A 23,837-nucleotide genomic window follows, 5' to 3' on the forward strand; every position below is an offset into this window, starting at 1 on the left:
TTCCTTTAACATTTATTTTATTGTTTCATGTCATTTTCACAAATGTCCTTCACACACACACAATAGTGCAATAGTGCACAACTGTATTGTCTCAGTAACTGTTCAAGTAGCAGTGATCCAGCAAACACATACAAATAAAATAAATAAAGAAAATCACAAGAAGATCTTTTTAACATCAGCCTTGACAGCTGTCAGGTTAATGTGACTGGACTGGTTTGATGAAACACTGGACATGTATTCTGTGCCCTGCATGATACAGAGGGGGTTGAGCTGCTGCTTTTGACTGGCTTAAAAAAATCCACACCTTAATCTGAATTTACTGAAACGCTGCAGAGCTTTGTCCTTACTGAGCAGCACATGTCGCTTTGTGGAGGATCATCATGAGTGACATTAAGAAAAATTATTTTTCTCACAACAGGGAAATCTGGAAAAAAGATCAGCGACGTAATGTGTAAAGACACAGCATAAATCTGGGAGTGACAGTCTGGATTGAGATTAAGATTAAGAAAGCTTTTATTTGTCTGCAATGGGAAGCTGTATTGTAACAGCAGAGGTAGGACACAGTATAAAACACTACATTAAATGCATCAGACTGTACAGAGGGTTGGATTGTTGTACACAGTACATTCTAATAAATAAATATACATTGAAGCAGTAAATCTGCTCACTAGTCCTCTGTTTGCCATCATGGCAGCAGCTCCATCTGAGACATCCAGGTTGACTTTTTCACAATCCATGCTGCTGAATCAGCTCATCTAGCTGGGAAGAGACAACAGCAGTAATGTATTAAAATATAAAAGATAACAGTAACAGCATATTACTTAAGATACAAAATAAATGTCACCCATATCAATTTTAAATGATTACAGCCATTATTATTAGTCCATGGTCACATCTCGTACCATTTGTGAAACATTGTGGGGAGTAGAGTAAATAACTCTCAACCTCTATCCTGACTGAGGGGAATAACCTCTTTAAGACAATGTCTAATTTGTAAATACTTCTAGAATTGTCCTCGGCCCTCCAAACAGAATTTTTGTTTGAGCAATATTGCCATTTTCCAAAAGATCATTTATTATTCTAACAGCATTTTTGACCCCAATAAATTGTTTATCTACGGTTATTTTTGGATTATATGCATACGTTTGAGTATACTCAGAGGTAACCTGACACAGAGCTAGCTGGATCCCGATTCAGTACCAAGATATCATCTGCATAAAGAAATCATTTATTGCTCTCTATCACCTCCTATGACTCCCTTAATTCTCGGCTCTGATATGTTCCTAGTGGTTCTAAGAAGATTGTAAATAACAGTGGGCTTGACTGCATCCCTGTCTAGTCGACCTGGTTATACTGACACATTTAGACATCAGTCCGTTTGTGATAACTGCAGCTGTGGGCTGTGCATATAAGACTCTCATCCATTCACAAACCCATCACCAAATCCAAATTTTGACAAGGTTGCAAATAAAAAGGCCCATTCCACCCTGTCACAAGCCTTCTGGACGTCACGTGATACGGCTGACACGGGGTGGGGGTTGGGTCTATTCATCCAGATTAAATGCAGCAGGCTCCTCATATTATCAGCAGAAGGTCTATTTCTTATGAATCATTTCAGATAAACTGTCTTAGATAATATTTTGCAGTCAATGTTTATCAAGCGTATGGGTCTGTAATTAGCTGGGTCTGTTAAATCCTTGTCTTTATTTGGTATCAATGACAGAATGGCCTCGTTAAAACTTTCTGGGAGTGAGCCATGTTGAGCCACTTCTTGAGGTGGGCAAAGAATATCTATATTTCTTATAGAACTCTGCTGGGAAGCATCCACGCCTGGTGACTTCCCAGTTTTCATACCTCCAATTACCTTTCTGATCTCAGCATCTCTTACAGTAGCATCTCCTCTGAAGAGTGTTGTGGTAGCTCCACGTTCTGTAAGAAAGAATTCAGGTCTGAGAGGTGTACATATCTTAAATATCCTTAGACTTATGTTGTTAATCCCCTTTGCCGATGTAATAAATGATTTAGCATTTAGCCATTAGTCGTCCAGTTTTTCACCATTTTCATAAAAGTGTGTTCTAAGTCTTAATTAAGTCTTGATTCATGCTGTAACGTGATGCTTTGCAGATTGTGTAACTCTCAGCTGGGTGTTAAACCTGCCTGTTCCAATAATATCTACAATTTTATTTAGAGTTATGTAGTTTAATTACCGAATTAATCTCCTGCAGGCGGAGAGTGGGTGCTGTAGAGTGCGGCCATCACCCAGGTCTTCCCCATGTGACTCCTGGAGCAGAAATGTGTTTTTTATTATATGTTGGTTCAATCATCAGTTTGCTTTGCTGTTTGCTTTGTGTGTTGTGGTTTCCTCCCTCTCCTGCTGGCAATGGAGCACACAAGCACCTAAGGGCTTATACACAGCAGCTTACTGTTGCCTGATCATCGGTCTCTCCAGTGGATGTCACATGTGCAATCAAATCCAGCTTGAGCCAAAAAAAACCTCAGCCTCTCCTTCTGCCTGCAGGACCTGCCTTGCTGCCTTCAAGCAACAACCGCTAAAGATTACCTGTGTGCTCAACAAATTTCCTCTCAACAATTGGAACAACTCACTGTCTGCAGGTGGTTTCTGTTGTTTAGGCATGTGCAGCTGGATTCAGTTCCTCCAGAACTTCCTGGGAGTTCACAGCTGTAAAGTCAGAAACAGATTTTCAGTCCACATCCTGAAAACACTGCAGGAAACAGTCCTTTAAACTCATCAGTATAAAACACAGAAACACTTTTTAACATGTATCAACAAAGTTTTACTCACGACATGGCTGCTGCTTGGCTGTGATAAAAAGCAACAAAAACAATTTGAGATTTTACACTTAAACTTTTAATCTGATCTAGCTTGTTTCTTTTACTTATTCACCAAACTGAAATTGAATAACTTAAGTCTTAAATCTCTCACCCGTCTTCTTTTTGTAGACAAAGAGTCCAATCAGAGCGACAGCAGCAAGAAGAACCACAGCAGCAACGATGGCGACGATCATGGTGGTCAGGGCATTTTCTGTCAAACACACAGTGTTGGTTACACCTCGTCTGTGTTGGTTTCAGTCTCAATCACATTTCAACACAAGTTCATTTGTTAAATTCCTTTATAACTGTGAATAAGATTTTGGTTAATAAACTGGATTCTGTCTGATTTAATAATCTGTACATACATTCACTCATTAACTGAATAAATCCGTACATGAATCCTCTGTCTACAAAGTCAAGTACGAGGACTACACTCTATTTACCATTGACTTGTTGAGGGCCCAAAATGGAACTGATACATTACTGCAATAATAACCATGGCCAAGGAAAAGCAACACATGAAAGTCCATGAATGACACTAGAGTCTTACTTTCATTGGTCAGGATCACAGCTCTGTCCAGTCTGGTGACGACATCCTCCTTCACCCCAGAGAGCTGAAACACACACTCATACTTCTTCCTCTCCTCCTCTGGAACTGATGAGAAATCCATCTCAACACTCATCTGGAAGGTTCCATCATGGTTGGGGAGGATCTCTCCTTTGTCCACACCTTCATGAATCTCCTCTCCATCTTTCCTCCAGACCAGTTCAGCTCTGTTTGGGTAGAAACCTGTAGCGTGGCAGCTGATGGGAGAGGAGGGAGTCTTCTGGAGGAAACTCACTGAGGGGAGAACTGAGGAACAAGTTTAGAGTTAATATACTAACCTATCTACCTATTAACTTATCAGGCACATTTCATGGAGACTGTGATGAAATAATGATCATCATGACGTATCATGTACATAAAGGAGAGGAGGAGGGTGAAGCTCACACGGAGTTATGTTCACACACACAGACTACACATGGCGACTGTCCCAAACTACCACAGACTGGTGCAGTCTTTACCCGGGACAACAGGGCAAAACATTGTGTAGTGTCCCCAGTTTTAATCAGGTCATGTGACTCTACCTGTTCTCATCAGAGAGCTCCGCCCATAGTTCACATACTTCTTCAACCACTCAGGACAGTGCTGGGTGAGGTAGTTCTTTGTCTGTGCGATGTAACCTCTGTTAGTGTTCCACGTATCTTTGGTGATGACAGCCTGTTGTCTTGGAGCGATCCATTGCTCTCCCTTCAGGTTAAATGATATGAAGTCTTCTCCATCATAACCGTACTGATCATATCCATTGACCTCTCCAGTCTCATCGTCCCATTCACAGCCGTACATCCTCTGGAAAACATGAGCCCCTGAAAGACAGACAGAGACTCAGCAGTGAGTCAGAGATCACAGCAGTTATTGTGAGCACAGAGCCACTGATCAACAGACACCAACAGCAAACATCTACACCTCCACCTGTGATCAGCTCAGTGGATCCATCCACAGCCAGTATTGATCAGACTGTCCTGAGCTCCTTCTAGAAGCTTCCGCCGAAGGACAGTTTGAGTCCATGTTCAATGAGCAGACTGCACCTGTGATACATTTATCACTTCAACATGTTAGAGAGTGAAACTACAACAAACCTTCAGTCTGGTTGAAGCGCTGTTTTGCAATATCAATGTTGATTTTGAAGTTCTGCTGGGAAAACCAACAGTTCTGAGTCTCTTCCTCCCAGTACTGTGGATCATCACTGATGTGTTTCATCCAGTCCTGTTTAGGAACGTTTCTCTTGGTGATGCTGTCACAGCGACTGATCTGAACATCATCAATCATCCCAACAGACACATACTCCGGGAAGTTTGGAACTCCAGAGGACCCAGTGTAGAAATACTTCAGGGAGTGAGTCACTGTAAGAATAAAGTCAATAATTAGACATGTTTAAGGTTTTTAATGGTTAATATTGTCATATTGATAAATACATCATCAACATTTCATATGTGCCTCCATTTTCCTACAACAGCGGCCATGTTGTTACAGGTCAGGTGATAGGAGCCAGTGAACGTTAAGTTGATGTTCTGCTTTTTTACTCTTATTAGTTGCTATTTTAGAATTACTGGACACATTTCAATCAGCGTTTCATACATGAAGCTTACGTTAGGAAATACATTTGGGAACTCGAACAAGGAAGTCCTGAACTGGGATTTTATCTTTAAGGTACATTTTCTGTTACAATGACTGGACTTTAAAACGTGTCACTGACCTGATGTCACCTCGTGTAGTCCCAGGAGAAGCAGGAAAATGAACGGCTTCATTTTCAACTGTTGTAAATCCTTAAAATATTCATTTTCACCCAAACTACGTCGTTACCTCCAACTTCTACCGTGTCTGATCTGAAATGAAACAATACGGACAGACGTCAGCAGCCTCCTTCTGAGCCAATGAGAATTCAGCCTGTGTGTCACGTAACTTGCATCCGGGTAAAACAGGTCTACACAGGTTTAGTGTAAGTGAAAGTAAACATTTTTTATTGTTTTAGTCTGTTGCGACTCTAAAATAAGCCTAAAGCCACCGGACAGGTGAAGACGGGTCCTCTCTGTTTGTGTGACGCTGAGTCCGGGTTCAGCTTCATGACAGTATTTACTGTGAAGAGAAGTTTGAAGTGAAATAAAAACAAAATGGATCCGCTGGAAGCTGCTGACAGTCAGACCACCAAACAGATCAGCTCAGTGAAAAGCTGCAGAGAGGAGGAATTATTGAAGTGTTGATATTTGAACACCTGAGTTTCACTTTCTGTGAAATATACTGAGACCACATGTCAGATAGTGAGAGACGAACATTCTTCAGTGGTTAAAAGACACTAAAGAAAAGTAATCCATAAATAATTGTAATCTGTAACTTTATTTGTAACACAAAGCTTTTCTACAGTTTACAGAACTGTTGTTTCACTGCAGTCATTATTTTTTAAGCTTTTCACCTCACACACAAACTGTAATGACAGAACAGACCCTGAAGGAAATGTTACATTAAACCCAATAGAAATTCAAAGCATTCTAAACATTATAAACTCATTTTAAATAATAAATCAAACATCTAAATGTGTATATGTGACTAAAACTACAAATGAACCCTCACACATGTACAGACTGGAGAACATTGTCACATCATGTTGTTTAAAGTGCAGCAACATGTCAGAGGGCTGAGGCTCCTACAGGAAGTGGTTTCTGTGTTTCAGGATGATGGTTTTCATTCTGTTGATCCACTTTAACCAACATGCTGCAGCTTTTTATTCTCCCTGTCATCGTGTCTTTGGTCTCTGAGAGCTGCCGCACTGACTCCATCAAACATCTGTGGACACAGCTGGAACAGCAGCATCACTGCTCTGCACATCATGAGACAGAAGATCCAGCTCCACAGCTCTGACTGACATTTAACAGGAAACAAATGCATTTAATAGCAGTTTAAAAACACAAAGGAATGAAGCCTGACTGCAGAACAAATAATCAAAACACTCAGAAATATTCTTGGAGAGAAAATGTACATGTAAAGATTTTTATATTCACCAGAGTCCATCTTCTCACACAGGCCCCTGATGACAGACACAAAATATAAAACATGTTATTTTCACACATTACAGTCTCTCAGATTTTATTCTTTACATCTGAATCACTTTTGTGTAGTTGCCCTGAATCACACACTGAAAACCACAACTGCACAGTGACAAAACAACATGAACCACCTGGGTTTAATATCTGTTTAGTTTGGTGAGCCATGGTTACTACATGATGTACTCACCTTGTTTCTGCTCCATCAGATGAAGACTCAGACGCTGCACAAACAAAGTATCAGAGACATTAGGAGTTATTAGTGTCCACTTCCTGTCAGGTTTTATTTATGAATTTCTGAAAAACAGATCCAAATATATACAAAACACTTAGTTTCTGAATTACCAGATAATGAAGATGTCTGACTGGGGAGATTTGAGTATCTTGATGAAGTTGAAAAAGTGCTGGATGCTAAAAAAAGAAAAAAGGACACATATACAATAAAAGAATAAACATGACAAATGTGATTAAACAGTGATGGATTCCAAGAGAATGGTTTGTTGCTCAGGCGGTAGTTATTCTTTTAAAACAATAATAATGCATTCAAATATGAAAGCACGATACGCTGAAATATGTTCAGGGAACTTACATTTATCAGATGTGCACCCTGAAATACAGAAGACATAACTACTGTTATTTACTCACTTTTACAAACGCTGTCATTCTAATTTGAAAACTGTGTAATATTAGACACACGCTGCTCTTTCATCCAGGCCAAAAAACAGCAGAACTGATTTAAGCCCCTCAGGCAAACAGGGACACATCTTCAGAAAACAATTTTACATGTTTAAAAGTACATTTTGAAAATTCTTCATCCTTCATACAGAAACACTTTGACAATGTATCAACTAAGTTTTGGCTGTGAACAAAGCAACAAAAGGTATTTCAGTTTTTACACTTATACATCGCTGATTTCTTTCTGATCTGTGTAGGATTATGACTCCTTCCTCAGTTTTACTGTCATACAGGAGCAAACTGAAATCTGTTACCAAAGCTGAATAAAAGCACCAACTGAAGTGTAAAATCTCTCACCCGTCTTCTTTCTGTAGACAAAGAGTCCAATCAGAGCGACAGCAGCAAGAAGAACCACAGCAGCAACGATGGCGATGATCATGGTGGTCAGGGCATTTTCTGTCAAACACACAGTGTTGGTTGAACCTTTTGTCTTCTGTGTTGGTTTCAGTCTCAATCACATTTAGATTCATTTGTTAAATTCCTTTATAACTGTGAATAAGATTTTGGTTAATAAACTGGATTCTGTCTGATTTAATAATCTGTACATACATTCACTCATTAACTGAATAAATCTGTACATGAATCCTCTGTCTACAAAGTCAAGTAATAATAACCATGGCCAAGGAAAAGCAACACATGAAAGTCCATGAATGACACTAGAGTCTTACTTTCATTGGTCCTGATCTCCGCTCCGTCCAGTCTGGTGATGATGATGTCCTCCTTCTCTCCAGAGAGCTGAAACACACACTCATACTTCTTCCTCTCCTCCTCTGGAACTGATGAGAAATCCATCTCAACACTCATCTGGAAGGTTCCATCATGGTTGGGGAGGATCTGTCCTTTGTCCACACCTTCATGAATCTCCTCTCCATCTTTCCTCCAGACCAGTTCAGCTCTGTTTGGGTAGAATCCTGTAGCGTGGCAGCTGATGGGAGAGGAGGGAGTCTTCTGGAGGAAACTCACTGAGGGGAGAACTGAGGAGAGATTATATAGTTACTTTGTAAATAATATGTACATATTAATATAGCAATGATGTAGTCTTACGTTTTAGATGTTTTAGCAAAGTTGTTTGTAAATTATTAATACACAGCCATGAACAACAGGAAATATGTACACAGCATTATTATTGTTATTAAATCTTAATTTTGCATTCAGCAAGATCAAGGTGTTATCAAAGCTGTTCTTAGGAAATTGTTTTTTATCATTTCTTCTATTGAGACTGGAAAAAGTCCAGGAAGGCCTGGTTCAGCATCTAGCGGCTTCATTGGCAAGTTGATCCTTCAACAGTCAGATAAAGCTTAATCAGGAATGATCTTTGTCAAAAAGTAGCACTCAAGACTACCTGTCCAGAAGGGGAAAAGGGTGAAAAAGCCACAAACGCAAAATCTCAGAAAGCTCATGAAGACTGATAAAGATAACGTGTTAGGGAGGGACAAAGACAAAGTCTGAAGAAAGTAAGGCTGAAAGCTTTCAAGATGTGCTAACTGTCAAGGAGGTCACACTAAATACTGGCTTTCCTAATAGAAGCCATTTTCCTTCTGCAATTGTTTGTGTGTACACATATCCTGTATGTCTTGTTTGTAGCCTAATAAACATTGTGAAAATGAATATGGATAGTCATTTCAGCTTTGCTAATGAGATCTTTCTCAAGTGTTTTAATACTTTTATCAACACTGAAGTGAACACATACGCCTCATGCAAGTGTATGTTAATATTATTGCAAAAAATTTAAAATAGTCCAAAATAATCTTTAGAATAACCACAAAGATTTAGCATGGTCAGGGAGAGAGATGAAGAGCAGAGGTGAGCAGAGAACAGAGTGAAAGTGATCCAGAGAATCTGAGGCAGATAAAAATGTGACAGAAAGACAGAAATGATGAAAAAGTGCTGATCAATATGTAGAGAGAGACAGAGGGAGGAGACACAGAGGGTTCTTCATTATAATGTCACAGCACATAAGAAACTGAGGAAGATGAACGTTGTCTTCATCACACTTAATCAGGTCATGTGACTCTACCTGTTCTCATCAGAGAGCTCCGCCCATAGTTCACATACTTCTTCCCCCATTCAGGACAGAGCTGGGTGAGGTAGTTCTTCTGACTAGCTGAGAGAGCTTTGTTTTGATCTAGTTTGTGTTTGAAGATGACAGCCTGTTGTCTTGGAGTGATCCATGTCCCTGTCTTCAAGTCAAATGATAAGAAGTCTTCTCCATCATAACCATGCTGATCATATCCATTGACCTCTCCAGTCTCATCGTCCCATTCACAGCCAACCATCCTTTGATTAACATGAGCCCCTGAGAGACAGACAGAGACTCAGCAGTGAGTCAGAGATCACAGCAGTTATTGTGACCACAGAGCCACTGATCAACAGACACCAACAGCAAACATCTACACCTCCACCTGTGATCAGCTCAGTGGATCCATCCACAGCCAGTATTGATCTACACTGCTGTCAATACAGCATCGATAAAGCATCATGATAAAACGCTTTAACAGACTTTTTAGAAGATTATCTGATGTCAACAGATCACATTCACATTTGAAATAACATAAGCCTCATATATTTGTGAGTGCTGTAAAGGACTGTTAATCTGACCAACAGAAGAGCTGAAGTGAGATAACACTCAATCGGTTCATTGTCCTTTAAAACCAAATTCCAAAGCTACAGTAAATCTGTTGGACTGTGTTTATTTGTGATATGTTCGTAATTTAACTCATTGTTTTAATATGTTGAGGCTTCAACTTACTTTTCTAAATAAACTAAGCTGTTGGAGACCCTAAGGTCGAAAGTCTAAGACCTAAATCTGCTCTATGCATATTTTGTCTTATCAATATTGAACACTTATTATTTATGTATTATTGCAATGATTAAAAACAGCATAAAGTTACGGACAGAAACAAACAAATGTGTGGTCTTTTATCTTTGTAGGACACACATTTTATGAGCTTATTGTCATCCATGTACTTACAAACGTGCACATGTCTGAAGACAAACCTTCAGTCTGGTTGAAGCGCTGTTTTGCAATTTCAATGTTGGCTTTGAAGATGTGAAGGGAAAACAGACAGTTCAGAGTCTCTTTCTCCCAGTACTGTGGATCATCACTGATGTGTTTCATCCAGTCCTGTTTAGGAACGTTTCTCATGGTGATGCTGTCACAGTGACTGATCTGAACATCATCAATCATCCCAACAGACACATACTCCGGGAAGTTTGGGACTTGAGAGGACCCAGTGTAGAAATACTTCAGGGAGTGAGTCACTGTAAGATAAAGTAAATATTTAGACATGTTTAGTATTTTTAATGGTTAATATTGTTATAAAGATGAATACATCATCAACATTTAAGATAATATGTGCCTCCATTTTCCTACAACAGCAGCCATGTTGTTTCAGGTCAGGTGATAGGAGCCAGTGAAGTGGACATGTTTATTGTCCAGACAGCATCACTGAGACCAATTACTGCATAATACTAATATTCTTATGATTTTTGTCTATGTTTATGTATTTATTCTGTTTTTAATGTTAACAGTTTAAAATAAAAACTCATTGTACTAAGTCAAAGGTAAAAAACTACACACAATCATGGCTGGGACTAAACGACTAAAATCTAAACATTAAGTTGATGTTCTGCTTTTTTACTCTTATTAGTTGTTATTTTAGAATTACTGGACACATTTTAATCAGCGTTTCATACATGAAGCTTACGTTAGGAAATACATTTGGGAACTCGAACAAGGAAGTCCTGAACTGGGATTTTATCTTTAAGATACATTTTCTGTTACAATGACTGGACTTTAAAACGTGTCACTGACCTGATGTCACCTCGTGTAGTCCCAGGAGAAGCAGGAAAATGAACGGCTTCATTTTCACCTGTTGTAAATCCTTAAAATATTCATTTTCCCCCAAACTACGTCGTTACTTCCAACTTCTACCGTGTCTGATCTGAGAATTCAGGCTGTGTGTTATGTGACTTACAAAACAGGTCTATCCAGGTTTAGTGATAGTGAAAGATGAACAACAATCTCTTAACATTCTTCAGTGATTACAACAAACAATCCAATCCAGAAATAAATGTAATTTAAAACTTTATTTGACTGATATTTCACTGCACTCATTAATATCTTATAAAAATCAAAAACAGATCCTAAAGAAAAATGTTAAGTAGAAAACAACAGAAGTTATAAACTCATTTAGTTTCAAGTGATAAATCAGAGATTAAAACTACAAATAAACCCTCACACCTAAATGTACAGACTAGAGAACATTTACACATCATGTTGTTTAAACTGCAGCACAGCAACATGTCAGAGGGCTGAGACTCCTACAGGAAGTGATTTCTCTGTTTCAGGATGACCATTTGCATGACATTTAACATTTATCAAGACAAAAATGCATTTAATAGCAGTCAAAAACTCACCAGCTCGGTTTTGTTTCTTCTTTATCTTCAAACCTTCACCTAAACTGCTGCTTCTGCTGACGGTCAGCAGCAACATGTCTTTAAAACCTGTGTGCATATTTTTACAGCAAGGGGACATCACAGAAAAGTAATTAAAGTGAATTAACCGACATGAGTAAGATTTACGTCAGTTGGGGGGGTCTAAATGTGGGTTTCGATATATTTTCGGTTAATGGCCCAGCCCTAATTTATAATATTAATTCCAGTCTATGAAGAACATGGTGACAGTGTTCCTTATTTCAGTTCAAAATGTATCCATAGACCTAAAAACACAAAGAATAAGAAAACAATAATGTAAATATATATTATATATATGTGTGTGTGTGTGTGTGTGTGTGTGTGTGTGTGTGTGTATACACTCAACAAAAATATAAACGCAACACTTTTGTTTTTGCTCCCATGTTTCATGAGATGGACTTGAAGATCTAAACTTCATTCCAGATACACAATATTACCATTCCTCTCAAACATTGTTCACAAATCTGTCTAAATGTGTGATAGTGAGCACTTCTGCTTTGCTGAGGTAATCCATCCCACCTCACAGGTGTGCCACATCAAGATGCTGATCTGACATCATGATTAGTGCACAGGTGTACCTCAAACTGCCCACAATAAAAGGCCACCCTGAAATGTGCATTTTGTTTCTGCTTTATTGGCGGTCTGGGGACTCAGAACCAGTCAGTATCTGGTGTGACCACCATTTGCCTCATGCAGTGCAACACATCTTCTTCGCATAGAGTTTATCAGATTGTCTATTGTGGCCTGTGGAATGTTGGTCCACTCCTCTTCAATGGCTGTGCGAAGTTGCTGGATATTAGTGGGAACTGGTGCACGCTGTCGTATACGCCGGTCAAGCACATCCCAAACATGTTCAATGGGTGACATGTCCGGTGAGTATGCTGGCCATGCAAGAACTGGGACATTTTCAGCTTCCAAGAATTGTGTACAGATCCTTGCAACATGGGGCCGTGCATTATCTTGCTGAAACATGAGGTGATGTTCATGGATGTATGGCACAACAATGGGCCTCAGGATCTCATCACGGTATCTCTGTGCATTCAAAATGCCATCAATAAAATGCACCTGTGTTCTTCGTCCATAACAGATGCCTGCCCATACCATGACCCCACCACCACCATGGGCCACTCAATCCACAACATTGACATCAGCAAAGCGCTCACCCACACGACGCCACACACGCTGTCTGCCATCTGCCCTGAACAATGTAAACCGAGATTCATCCGTGAAGAGAACACCTCTCCAACGTGCTAGACGCCATCGAATGTGAGCATTTGCCCACTCAAGTCTGTTACGGCGACGATCTGGAGTCAGGTTAAGACCCCGATGAGGACGACGAGCATGCAGTTGAGCTTCCCTGAGACGGTTTCTGACAGTTTGTGCAGAAATTGTTTGGTTATGCAAACCAATTGTTTCAGCAGCTGTCTGAGTGGCTGGTCTCAGACGATCTCGGAGGTGAACCTGCTGGATGTGGAGGTCCTGGGCTGGTGTGGTTACTCGTGGTCTGCGGTTGTGAGGCCGGTTGGATGTACTGCCATATTCTCTGAAACGCCTTTGGAGACGGCTTATGGTGGAGAAATGAACATTCAATGCACGAGCAACAGATCTGGTTGACATTCCTGCTGTCAGCATGCCAATTGCACGCTCCCTCAATGCTTGTGGCATCTGTGGCATTTTGCTGTGAGACAAAACTGCACATTTCAGGGTGGCCTTTTATTGTGGGCAGTTTAAGGTACACCTGTGCACTAATCATGATGTCAGATCAGCATCTTGATGTGGCACACCTGTGAGGTGGGATGGATTATCTCAGCAAAGCAGAAGTGCTCACTATCACACATTTAGACAGATTTGTGAACAATGTTTGAGAGGAATGGTAATATTGTGTATCTGGAATGAAGTTTAGATCTTCAAGTCCATCTCATGAAACATGGGAGCAAAAACAAAAGTGTTGCGTTTATATTTTTGTTGAGTGTGTATATATATATATATATATATATATATATATATATATATATATATACCTATGTGTATAGGTAAAATGGTAAATTTTAACTTTTGTGTTTTTCCACCTGAACACACAGAGCAGGGAGCAACTTCACTTTGCGTTAAGGTTCAGTAAATGTTGAATGTGTCTCTGGGCACCATGTCAGGCAGCGCTGCAGACTGTCAGTACTGGGAGAGACTGTTGGCCAAAGAATGCAGGTCTGTCCTCCATCAGTCTGTGCTCCTCACACATTTAAGCACACACTTTGAGATGATCTCATTCTTAATTATTCATATACTAAAGTATCTCTGGCTCCTGTTAGTGATGTTAGTATTTTGAAACATGTTTAAAATCCTAATTAAAGACAGTAGATCTTCCACCAAAGCAGAATGAATGCAGAGTACAGTAATGTGTAGGTTTATTTTTTAAAAATAATATAACCACCTCTCTATCTGCACACAACAAACCCAAGACTATCTGTTGGTTTTTTTCCATTCTGCTAATATTGTCTTTTATCATGGTTTCATTCAGGCTGTACAAGCTGAGGAACAACCACCGGCTCTCTGTGGCTGCTGCCTCCAAGCTGCTGTCCAACATGATGCTGGGCTACAGAGGCATGGGCCTCTCCATGGGGAGCATGATCGGTGGCTGGGACAAAGAGGTAAGCTCCCAGAATGCATTGTTGCACTTAAAGTGAGGCAGAACATTATACTGTGAACAGCTTTTCTAATGTAAAGTGTCAGGTACAATGATCACCACAGTAAAGTGAATAATGTGACTAAACAATAATATTTGTCATCACCTGACTGATGTTTTTTGTTGCTGCGTGGCATCTAGTGAAAAATTTGAATTTGTGTCATTTCATTATTTAGTGCTTAGAATAGGGTTGTAGTGCCACCTGTTACCATGCAGGAGTCAGGAACAGTTTCAACCATAGATCAAGCAGTGAGCAATATAATCTCCAACTCTTAAGATCAGTTTCTTTCCTAAAAATACAAAAAGTTATCGCTTTATTAATGCTTGTATCAGTTATATTGTGTAATGTCTCATTTATATTTTATCATATTTTTATACATTACATGTGGATAAAAGTGACATAGAAAGAAAAATAAGAGTAGGAAACTGGTCATCAGTTGCCAGGCACATTTCAGTGCAACAGGTTTTCTCAGGGGAAAACCAACACACAGAGACGGATGCAGCGGTGTTTGTCTGATACAGTGGTCAGCAGCACCGGGTGCTCCATCCAGTTTCCATCAGTGGGCAGAGTGTGGACATTGTGGAGGATTACAAATACCTGGGAGTGGTGTTGGACAATAAACTGGACTGGACTAAAAACACTGAAGCCCTCTACAAGAAGGGCCAGAGCCGCCTCTATTTTCTGAGGAGGCTCCATCTGTCCATCTGTCGGACTATGCTGAGGATTTTTTATGAGTCTGTGGTTGCCAGTGCCATTTTGTTTGTGTTGGGGCAGCAGACTGAAAGCAGCGGACACAAACAGACTCAATAAACTGATCAGAAGGGCCGGGGATGTGGTGGGGGTGGAGCTGGACTCCCTGACAGCAGTGTCAGACAGAAGGATGCTGTCTAAGCTGCAGGGGATCCTGGAGAACAGCTTCCATCCTCTACACCACGTGCTGCTGAAGTGCAGGAGTACGTTCAGTGCCAGACTGATCCCTCCTAAATGCACCACTGAGCGCCACAGGAGGTCCTTCCTTCCTGTGGCCATCAAACTGTACAACTCCTCCCTCTGAGATCAGATCTAACACACTGTCTTGTAATCTTATCCATACTGGATTTATTTAGACAAGATTTTACTGCACACGGTACAAGTTGTATTATATATGACTTTAGTCTTCACTTGCCAGGATTTGACTTGAATGTTTATTGTTTGGAATTTATTAGGTTTTTTTTGTATTTTACGCTTACTACTTTACCTTATTTATATTCTAACCTGTCTTTTTTGAGCCTACATGGAGCACCTGGAATGAAAGCAATTTCCCCCTGGGATCAATAAAGTATTTCTGATTCTGATTTAGTCTTTCAGCCTCTAATGTTTATTTTAAACTCACAGTGTGGTTTATTTTCTTATCTGTATATATTTGTATATTGTATATTTATCTATATATTTTATGGTACTTTACACAGGCTATACTCTTTATTTTTCTACTGTATCATCCACTTTATATTTATTTTTACTTGTCTTGTTTGCTGCTGTGACGTCTTCTTTGTCTCTAAATACCACTGAGGTTTTATTGATCTGAAATGTCCTAATTTCTGTGGAGAGGGGCTCCCTCTAGTGGCTGAAAGCTGCAGTTGTTGAGTCCTGAGAAGCTAAAGGCGTTTATCACAAATATATTTATTAAAAAGACAATAAAATGTTCCCAGGAAGTGTTAGCATGTTACTTCTGTGTGTTAGTTTGAAATAAATCAAGAACCAAAGAAATAAAATCAGAAAGTTTTTAAAGACAATCATCAGATCAGATTCTGACCTGTCATGACGCTGTAAACTGACTGAGGAGAAACTTCACACCACTGTTGATGTTTGAACACCTGATGCTGTTTTTCACTTTGCTTTGGTTCAGATTTCAATTTTCACTAAAAACGTCTTCAACTAGAGCAGAGTGACTCCTGACAGCGTCAAACAAAACGTTTTATCACCTCTCAGCAGTGAGACAGCGGCCCCTGCTGACAATCTGAGCGTTCTTATAAACATATGTTTTTAATTCATGCTTTTATAAATGAGAAACACTTTGTTGATGCACTCATATTAAACACACTGGACACTAACATGAACGTCCAGGGCTAAATTTAAACTTTGCAGAGGCAGGTTTTAGCTTAACTGATCTTTTACATCAGCCGAGCTGCAGAGTGTTGAATGTAAGCTGCAGCTTTATCATTGAACAGTGCAGTTACAGAAGACTTCCTGTTTATGTGTTTGAGAGGAGTCCCAGCTGGTCAGGTCAGAGGACAGGATGATCTCAGATGGAACATCTTTAGTGTTTTTAGCTGCTGATTGATCAGTAATATTGTTTTCATGCCACCTTAATGTGTCTCATGATGATGATCAGATCATTTCTGTTTGTATGGAGGTTGATGTGATGTTTTGAATAATGTTTGAATCATTTTTACTCAAAGTCCTTTTTCGGTTAACAAACATTGAAACACCATTTTCTTCAGGGAAAACATGAAACTAAATCATCAAACTGATCTAATGTCTGCATTTACTTGCTGACTTTAAATTTACCTCCATCTGTGTCTTATATTAATCTGACAGTGAACACAAACTAGCAGCCAGAATATTGAAGTCAGGAACAGTAATAAGGAAAAAGTTCCTTATTTATTATATATACATATATATATATATATGTATATATATATGTATATATATATATATATATGTATATATATATATATTATATATATATATATATATATATATTATATATATATGTATATATATATATATATGTATGTATATATATATATATATATGTATATATATATATATATATATATATATATATATATGTATATACATATATATATATATATATATATTTGTTAAATCAATCAACAGGACAATAAACACATTCCTTTAACATTTATTTTATTGTTTCATGTCATTTTCACAAATGTCCTTCACACACACACAATAGTGCACAACTGTATTGTCTCAGTAACTGTTCAAGTAGCAGTGATCCAGCAAACACATACAAATAAAATAAATAAAGAAAATCACAAGAAGATCTTTTTAACATCAGCCTTGACAGCTGTCAGGTTAATGTGACTGGACTGGTTTGATGTAACACTGGACATGTATTCTCTGCCCTGCATGATACAGAGGGGGTTGAGCTGCTGCTTTTGACTGGCTTAAAAAAATCCACACCTTAATCTGAATTTACTGAAACGCTGCAGAGCTTTGTCCTTACCGAGCAGCACATGTCGCTTTGTGGAGGATCATCATGAGTGACGTTAAGAAAAATTATTTTTCTCACAACAGGGAAATCTGGAAAAAAGATCAGCGACGTAATGTGTAAAGACACAGCATAAATCTGGGAGTGACAGTCTGGATTGAGATTAAGATTAAGAAAGCTTTTATTTGTCTGCAATGGGAAGCTGTATTGTAACAGCAGAGGTAGGACACTACATTAAATGCATCAGACTGTACAGAGGGTTGGATTGTTGTACACAGTACATTCTGATAAATAAATACATTGAAGCAGTAAATCTGCTCACTAGTCCTCTGTTTGCCATCATGGCAGCAGCTCCATCTGAGACATCCAGGTTGACTTTTTCACAATCCATGCTGCTGAATCAGCTCATCTAGCTGGGAAGAGACAACAGCAGTAATGTATTAAAATATAAAAGATAACAGTAACAGCATATTACTTAAGATACAAAATAAATGTCGCCCATATCAATTTTAAATGATTACAGCCATTATTATTTGTCCATGGTCACATCTCGTACCATTTGTGAAACATTGTGGGGAGTAGAGTAAATAACTCTCAACCTCTATCCTGACTGAGGGGAATAACCTCTTTAAGACAATGTCTAATTTGTAAATACTTCCAGAATTGTCCGTGGCCCTCCAAACAGAATATTTGTTTGAGCAATATTGCCATTTTCCAAAATATCATTTATTATTCTAACAACAATTTGAGCCATTGACCCCAATAAATTGTTTATCTATGGTTATTTTTGGATTATACGCATATGTTTGAGTATACTCAGAGGTAACCTGACACAGAGCTAGCTGGATCCCGATTCAGTACCAAGATATCATCTGCATAAAGAAATCATTTATTGCTCTCTATCACCTCCTATGACTCCCTTAATTCTCGGCTCTGATATGTGGTTCTAAGAAGATTGTAAATAACAGTGGGCTTGACTGCATCTCTGTCTAGTCGACCTGGTTATACTGACACATTTAGACATCAGTCTGTTTGTGATAACTGCAGCTGTGGGCTGTGCATATAAGACTCTCATCCATTTACAAACCCATCACCAAATCCAAATTTTGATAAGGTTGCAAATAAAAAGGCCCATTCCACCCTGTCCCAAGCCTTCAGGACGTCACGTGATACGGCTGACACGGGGTGGGGGTTGGTTCTATTCATCCAGATTAAATGCAGCAGGCTCCTCATAATATTTTGCAGTCAATGTTTATCAAGCGTATGGGTCAGTAATTAGCTGGGTCTGTTAAGTCTTTATTTGGTATCAATGACAGAATGGCCTCGTTAAAACTTTCTGGGAGTGAGCCATGTTGAGCCGCTTCTTGAGGTGGGCAAAGAATATCTATATTTCTTATAGAACTCTGCTGGGAAGCATCCACGCCTGGTGACTTCCCAGTTTTCATACCTTCAATTACCTCTCCCAGCAGATCTCAGCATCTGTTATAGTAGCATCTCCTCTGAAGAGTGTTGTGGTAGCTCCACTTTCTGCAAGAAAGAATTCAGGTCTTCACCATTAACCAGGCACTGAGAGGTGTACAAATCTTCATAAATATCCTTAGAAATTCTGTTAATCCCTTTTGCTGATATAATAAATGTATCACCTTTTCTAATTGCTGATTTAGCATCTAGCCATTAGTCGTCCAGTTTTTCACCATTTTCATAAAAGTTTGTTCTAAGTCTTATTTAAGTCTTGATTCATGCTGTAACTTGATGCTTTGCAGATCGTGTAACAAAAACCTCAGCCTCTCCTTCTGCCTGCAGGACCTGCCTTGCTGCCTTCAAGCAACAACCGCCTGAGATTACCTGTGTGCTCAACAAATTTCCTCAACATTTGGAACAACTCACTGTCTGCAGCTGGATTCAGTTCCTCCAGAACTTCCTGGGAGTTCACAGCTGTAAAGTCAGAAACAGATTTTCAGTCCACATCCTGAAAACACTGCAGGAAACAGTCTTTTAAAATCATCAGTATAAAACACAGAAACACTTTTTAACATGTATCAACAAAGTTTTACTCATGACATGGCTGCTGCTTGGCTGTGATAAAAAGCAACAAAAACAATTTGAGTTTTTACACTTTCAATCTGATCTAGCTCGTATTTATGACTTATTCAGCTGAAATCTGTTACTAAAGCTGAATAAAAGCATCAACTGAAGTGTAAAATCTCTCACCCGTCTTCTTTTTGTAGACAAAGAGTCCAATCAGAGCGACAGCAACAAGAAGAACCACAGCAGCAACGATGGCGATGATCATGGTGATCGGGTGATTTTCTGCCACACACACAGTGTTGGTTACACCTCGTCTGTGTTGGTTTCAGTCTCAATCACATTTAGATTAATTTGTTAAATTCCTTTATAACTGTGAATAAGATTTTGGTTAATAAACTGGATTCTGTCTGATTTAATAATCTGTACATACATTCACTCATTAACTGAATAAATCTGTACATGAATCCTCTGTCAACAATGTCAAGTACGAGGACTACACTCTATTTACCATTGACTTGTTGAGGGCCCAAAATGGAACTGATACATTACTGCAATAATAACCATGGCCAAGGAAAAGCAACACATGAAAGTCCATGAATGACACTAGAGTCTTACTTTCATTGGTCAGGGTCACAGCTCTGTCCAGTTTGATGATGACGTCCTCCTTCACCCCAGAGAGCTGAAACACACACTCATACTTCTTCCTCTCCTCCTCTGGAACTGATGAGAAATCCATCTCAACACTCATCTGGAAGGTTCCATCATGGTTGGGGAGGATCTCTCCTTTGTCCACACCTTCATGAATCTCCTCTCCATCTTTCCTCCAGACCAGGTCAGCTTTGTTTGGGTAGAATCCTGTAGCGTGGCAGCTGATGGGAGAGGAGGGAGTCTTCTGGAGGAAACTCACTGAGGGGAGAACTGAGGAGAGATTATATAGTTACTTTGTAAATATTATGTACATATTAATATAGCAATGATGTAGTTTGATTTACTTTAGACAGTACTGTGCAGAAGTCATTTAGATGTCATGTATTAATACACAACCATGAACAACAAGAAATATGTATACATCATTATTATTATTATTATTATTATTAATCATCATTTTACATTCAACAAGATTAATGTGTTATCAACGCTGTTCTTAGGAAATCTGAAGAATCAGGAGAAATCAAGGACCAGAAGGCAGGAAAACATTAAAAATCTGATGACTTTTTTTATCATTTCTTCAATTGAGACTGGAAAAGGTTCAGGAAGCGGCTGGTTCAGCATCTAGCAGCTTCATTGGCATGCCAAGTTGATCCTTCAATCGTCAGAAATCTCAGAAAGCTCATGAAGATTGAAAGAAAAAGTGTTATGGAGGAACAAAGTCTGAAGAAAAATGTCTATCAAAAAGAGTTTACGATGTGCCAAGAAGGTCTGTAATTGCTTGTTTGTGTACATATTTCCTGTATTTTCTGTTTGTAGCCTAATAAACAATGTAAAAATTGCAAAACTTTGCTAAAGAGATATATTTTCTCAAGTGTTTAACACTTTTATTAACACTGAAGTGAACACATATGCTTGCCTCATGCAAATGTATGTTTTTTATTGCAAAAATCTAGAATTGTCCAAAATGTTCTCCAGAAAGAGTTCTCAGGGAGAGAGATGAAGAGCAGCGGTGAGGAGAGAACAGAGTGAAAGTGATCCAGAGAATCTGAGGCAGATAAAAATGTGACAGAAAGACAGAAATGATGAAAAAGTGCTGATCAATATGTAGAGAGAGACAGAGGGAGGAGACACAGAGGGTTCTTCATTATAATGTCACAGCACATAAGAAACTGAGGAAGATGAACGTTGTCTTCATCACACTTAATCAGGTCATGTGACTCTACCTGTTCTCATCAGAGAGCTCCGCCCATAGTTCACATACTTCTTCACCCACTCAGGACAGATCTGGGTGAGGTAGTTCCTATTATATGCTATAGAAGCTCTGTCATGGTCCCACTTGTGTTTGGTGAGTTCAGCCTGTTGTCTTGGAGCGATCCATGTCTCTGTCTCCAGGTTAAATGATAAGAAGTCTTCTCCATCATAACCAAACTGATCATATCCATTGACCTCTCCAGTCTCATCGTCCCATTCACAGCCGTACATCCTCTGGAAAACATGAGCCCCTGAGAGACAGACAGAGACTCAGCAGTGAGTCAGAGATCACAGCAGTTATTGTGACCACAGAGCCACTGATCAACAGACACCAACAGCAAACATCTACACCTCCACCTGTGATCAGCTCAGTGGATCCATCCACAGCCAGTATTGATCAGACTGTCCTGAGCTCCTTCTAGAAGCTTCCACTGAAGGACAGTTTGAGTCCATGTTCAATGAGCAGACTGCACCTGTGATACATTTATCACTTCAATGTGTTAGAGAGTGAAACTACAACAAACCTTCAGTCTGGTTGAAGCGCTGTTTTGCAATATCAATGTTGATTTTGAAGATTTGGTGGGAAACCAGACAGGACTGAGTCTCTTCCTCCCAGTACTGTGGATCATCATCACTGATGTGTTTCATCCAGTCCTGTTTAGGAACGTTTCTCTTGGTGATGCTGTCACAGCGACTGATCTGAACATCATCAATCATCCCAACAGACACATACTCCGGGAAGTTTAGAACTCCAGAGGACCCAGTGTAGAAATACTTCAGGGAGTGAGTCACTGTAAGAATAAAGTCAATAATTAGACATGTTTAGTATTTTTGATTATTAATATGTTAAAGATGAATATATCATCAACATTTAAGATAATATGTGCCTCCATTTTCCTACAACAGCGGCTATGTTGTTTCAGGTCAGGTGATAGGAGCCAGTGAAGTGGACATGTTTATTGTCCAGACAGCATCACTGAGACCAATTACTGCATAATACTAATTTTCTTATGATTTTTGTCTATGTTTATGTATTTATTCTGTTTTTAATGTTAACAGTTTAAAATAAAAACTCATTGTACTAAGTCAAAGGTAAAAAACTACACACAACCATGGCTGGGACTAAACGACTAAAATCTAAACATTAAGTTGATGTTCTGCTTTTTTACAGTTATTAGTTGTTATTTTAGAATTACTGGACACATTTCAATCAGCGTTTCATACATGAAGCTTACGTTAGGAAATACATTTGGGAACTCGAACAAGGAAGTCCTGAACTGGGATTTTATCTTTAAGATACATTTTCTGTTACAATGACTGGACTTTAAAACGTGTCACTGACCTGATGTCACCTCGTGTAGTCCCAGGAGAAGCAGGAAAATGAACGGCTTCATTTTCACCTGTTGTAAATCCTTAAAATATTCATTTTTTCACCCAAACTACGTCGTTACTTCCAACTTCTACCGTGTCTGATCTGAAATGAAACAATACGGACAGACGTCACTATCAGCCTCCTTCTGAGCCAATGAGAATTCAGCCTGTTTGTCACGTAACCTGCATCCGGGTAAAACAGGTCTACACAGGTTTAGTGTAAGTGAAAGTAAACATTTTTTATTGTTTTAGTCTGTTGCGACTCTAAAATAAGCCTAAAGCCACCGGACAGGTGAAGACGGGTCCTCTCTGTTTGTGTGACGCTGAGTCCGGGTTCAGCTTCATGACAGTATTTACTGTGAAGAGAAGTTTGAAGTGAAATAAAAACAAAATGGATCCGCTGGAAGCTGCTGACAGTCAGACCACCAAACAGATCAGCTCAGTGAAAAGCTGCAGAGAGGAGGAATTATTGAAGTGTTGATATTTGAACACCTGAGTTTCACTTTCTGTGAAATATACTGAGACCACATGTCAGATAGTGAGAGACGAACATTCTTCACTGGTTAAAAGAAACTAAAGAAAAGTAATCTTTATTTTAATATAAAGCTTTTTTACAGTTTACAGAACTGTTGTTTCACTGCAGTCATTAATTTTTAAGCTTTTCACCTCACACACAAACTGTAATGACAGAACAGACCCTGAAGGAAAATGTTACAGACATTATGAGTTATTAGTGTCCACTTCCTGTCAGGTTTTATTTATGAATTTCTGAAAAAAGGATCCAAATATATACAAAACACTTTCTGAATTACCAGATAATGAAGATGTCCGACTGAGGAGACTGTCACTTGGTGAAGTTGAAGAAGTGCTGGATGCTAAAAAAAGAAAAAAGGACACATATACAATAAAAGAATAAACATGACAAATGTGATTAAATGCTAAAGGACAGTCACGTT

The 23,837-nt window shown here is 39.0% G+C and overlaps 2 protein-coding genes across 7 annotated transcripts in view; both read right to left on the reverse strand.

Annotated features, from left to right (window-relative positions):
- Positions 1 to 5,289, reverse strand: part of LOC114432524 (major histocompatibility complex class I-related gene protein-like) — a 47,999-nt gene extending 42,710 nt beyond the window's left edge. Inside the window, exons 1-7 of the mRNA XM_028400590.1 lie at positions 5,130 to 5,289; positions 4,513 to 4,776; positions 3,961 to 4,239; positions 3,383 to 3,685; positions 2,945 to 3,043; positions 2,804 to 2,821; positions 2,605 to 2,680 (exon numbers count right to left, since the gene is read on the reverse strand). Of these exons, the coding sequence (XP_028256391.1) occupies positions 2,628 to 2,680; positions 2,804 to 2,821; positions 2,945 to 3,043; positions 3,383 to 3,685; positions 3,961 to 4,239; positions 4,513 to 4,776; positions 5,130 to 5,181 (1,068 nt within the window). The 5' untranslated portion in view covers positions 5,182 to 5,289 and the 3' untranslated portion in view covers positions 2,605 to 2,627. The remainder of the gene's footprint in view (positions 1 to 2,604; positions 2,681 to 2,803; positions 2,822 to 2,944; positions 3,044 to 3,382; positions 3,686 to 3,960; positions 4,240 to 4,512; positions 4,777 to 5,129) is intronic.
- LOC114432521 (BOLA class I histocompatibility antigen, alpha chain BL3-7-like) lies at positions 1 to 23,010 on the reverse strand. 6 transcript variants are annotated; one of them, XM_028400583.1, is made up of 10 exons: positions 22,853 to 23,010; positions 22,035 to 22,301; positions 21,483 to 21,761; positions 20,224 to 20,526; positions 19,792 to 19,890; positions 19,468 to 19,515; positions 19,073 to 19,107; positions 6,282 to 6,285; positions 1,865 to 1,899; positions 1 to 759 (listed from the first exon to the last, which is right to left on the reverse strand). In XM_028400583.1, coding segments are annotated over exons 1-9 (1,089 nt in total). In that variant the 5' UTR covers positions 22,905 to 23,010; the 3' UTR covers positions 1 to 759; positions 1,865 to 1,897. The 6 variants fall into 6 exon arrangements, with proteins under 6 accessions (XP_028256384.1, XP_028256383.1, XP_028256381.1 ...); XM_028400580.1 differs by lacking the exons at positions 1 to 759; positions 1,865 to 1,899; positions 6,282 to 6,285 and adding an exon at positions 17,744 to 17,993 and having other exon boundaries at positions 19,038 to 19,107; XM_028400579.1 differs by lacking the exons at positions 1 to 759; positions 1,865 to 1,899; positions 6,282 to 6,285 and adding an exon at positions 17,744 to 17,993 and having other exon boundaries at positions 19,028 to 19,107.
- Positions 23,011 to 23,837: the final 827 nt, after the last annotated feature.

Source organism: Parambassis ranga, chromosome 2, assembly GCF_900634625.1.
Source record: "Parambassis ranga chromosome 2, fParRan2.1, whole genome shotgun sequence".
NCBI classification, from domain to species: domain Eukaryota; kingdom Metazoa; phylum Chordata; class Actinopteri; family Ambassidae; genus Parambassis; species Parambassis ranga.

Bases quoted from the DNA above. Each gene is read 5' to 3' on its own strand.
- LOC114432521 (XM_028400580.1), bottom strand. From the start codon at position 22,904: ATGAAGCCGTTCATTTTCCTGCTTCTCCTGGGACTACACGAGGTGACA. The intron at 19,516-19,791 runs GTGAGAGATTTT...CTGACTTTACAG, and splicing joins TGTCTACAAAAAGAAGACGG to CTGTGAACTCCCAGGAAGTT. The intron at 19,108-19,467 runs GTGAGTTGTTCC...TCTTTCTTGCAG, and splicing joins ACTGAATCCAGCTGCAGACA to AAAGTGGAGCTACCACAACA.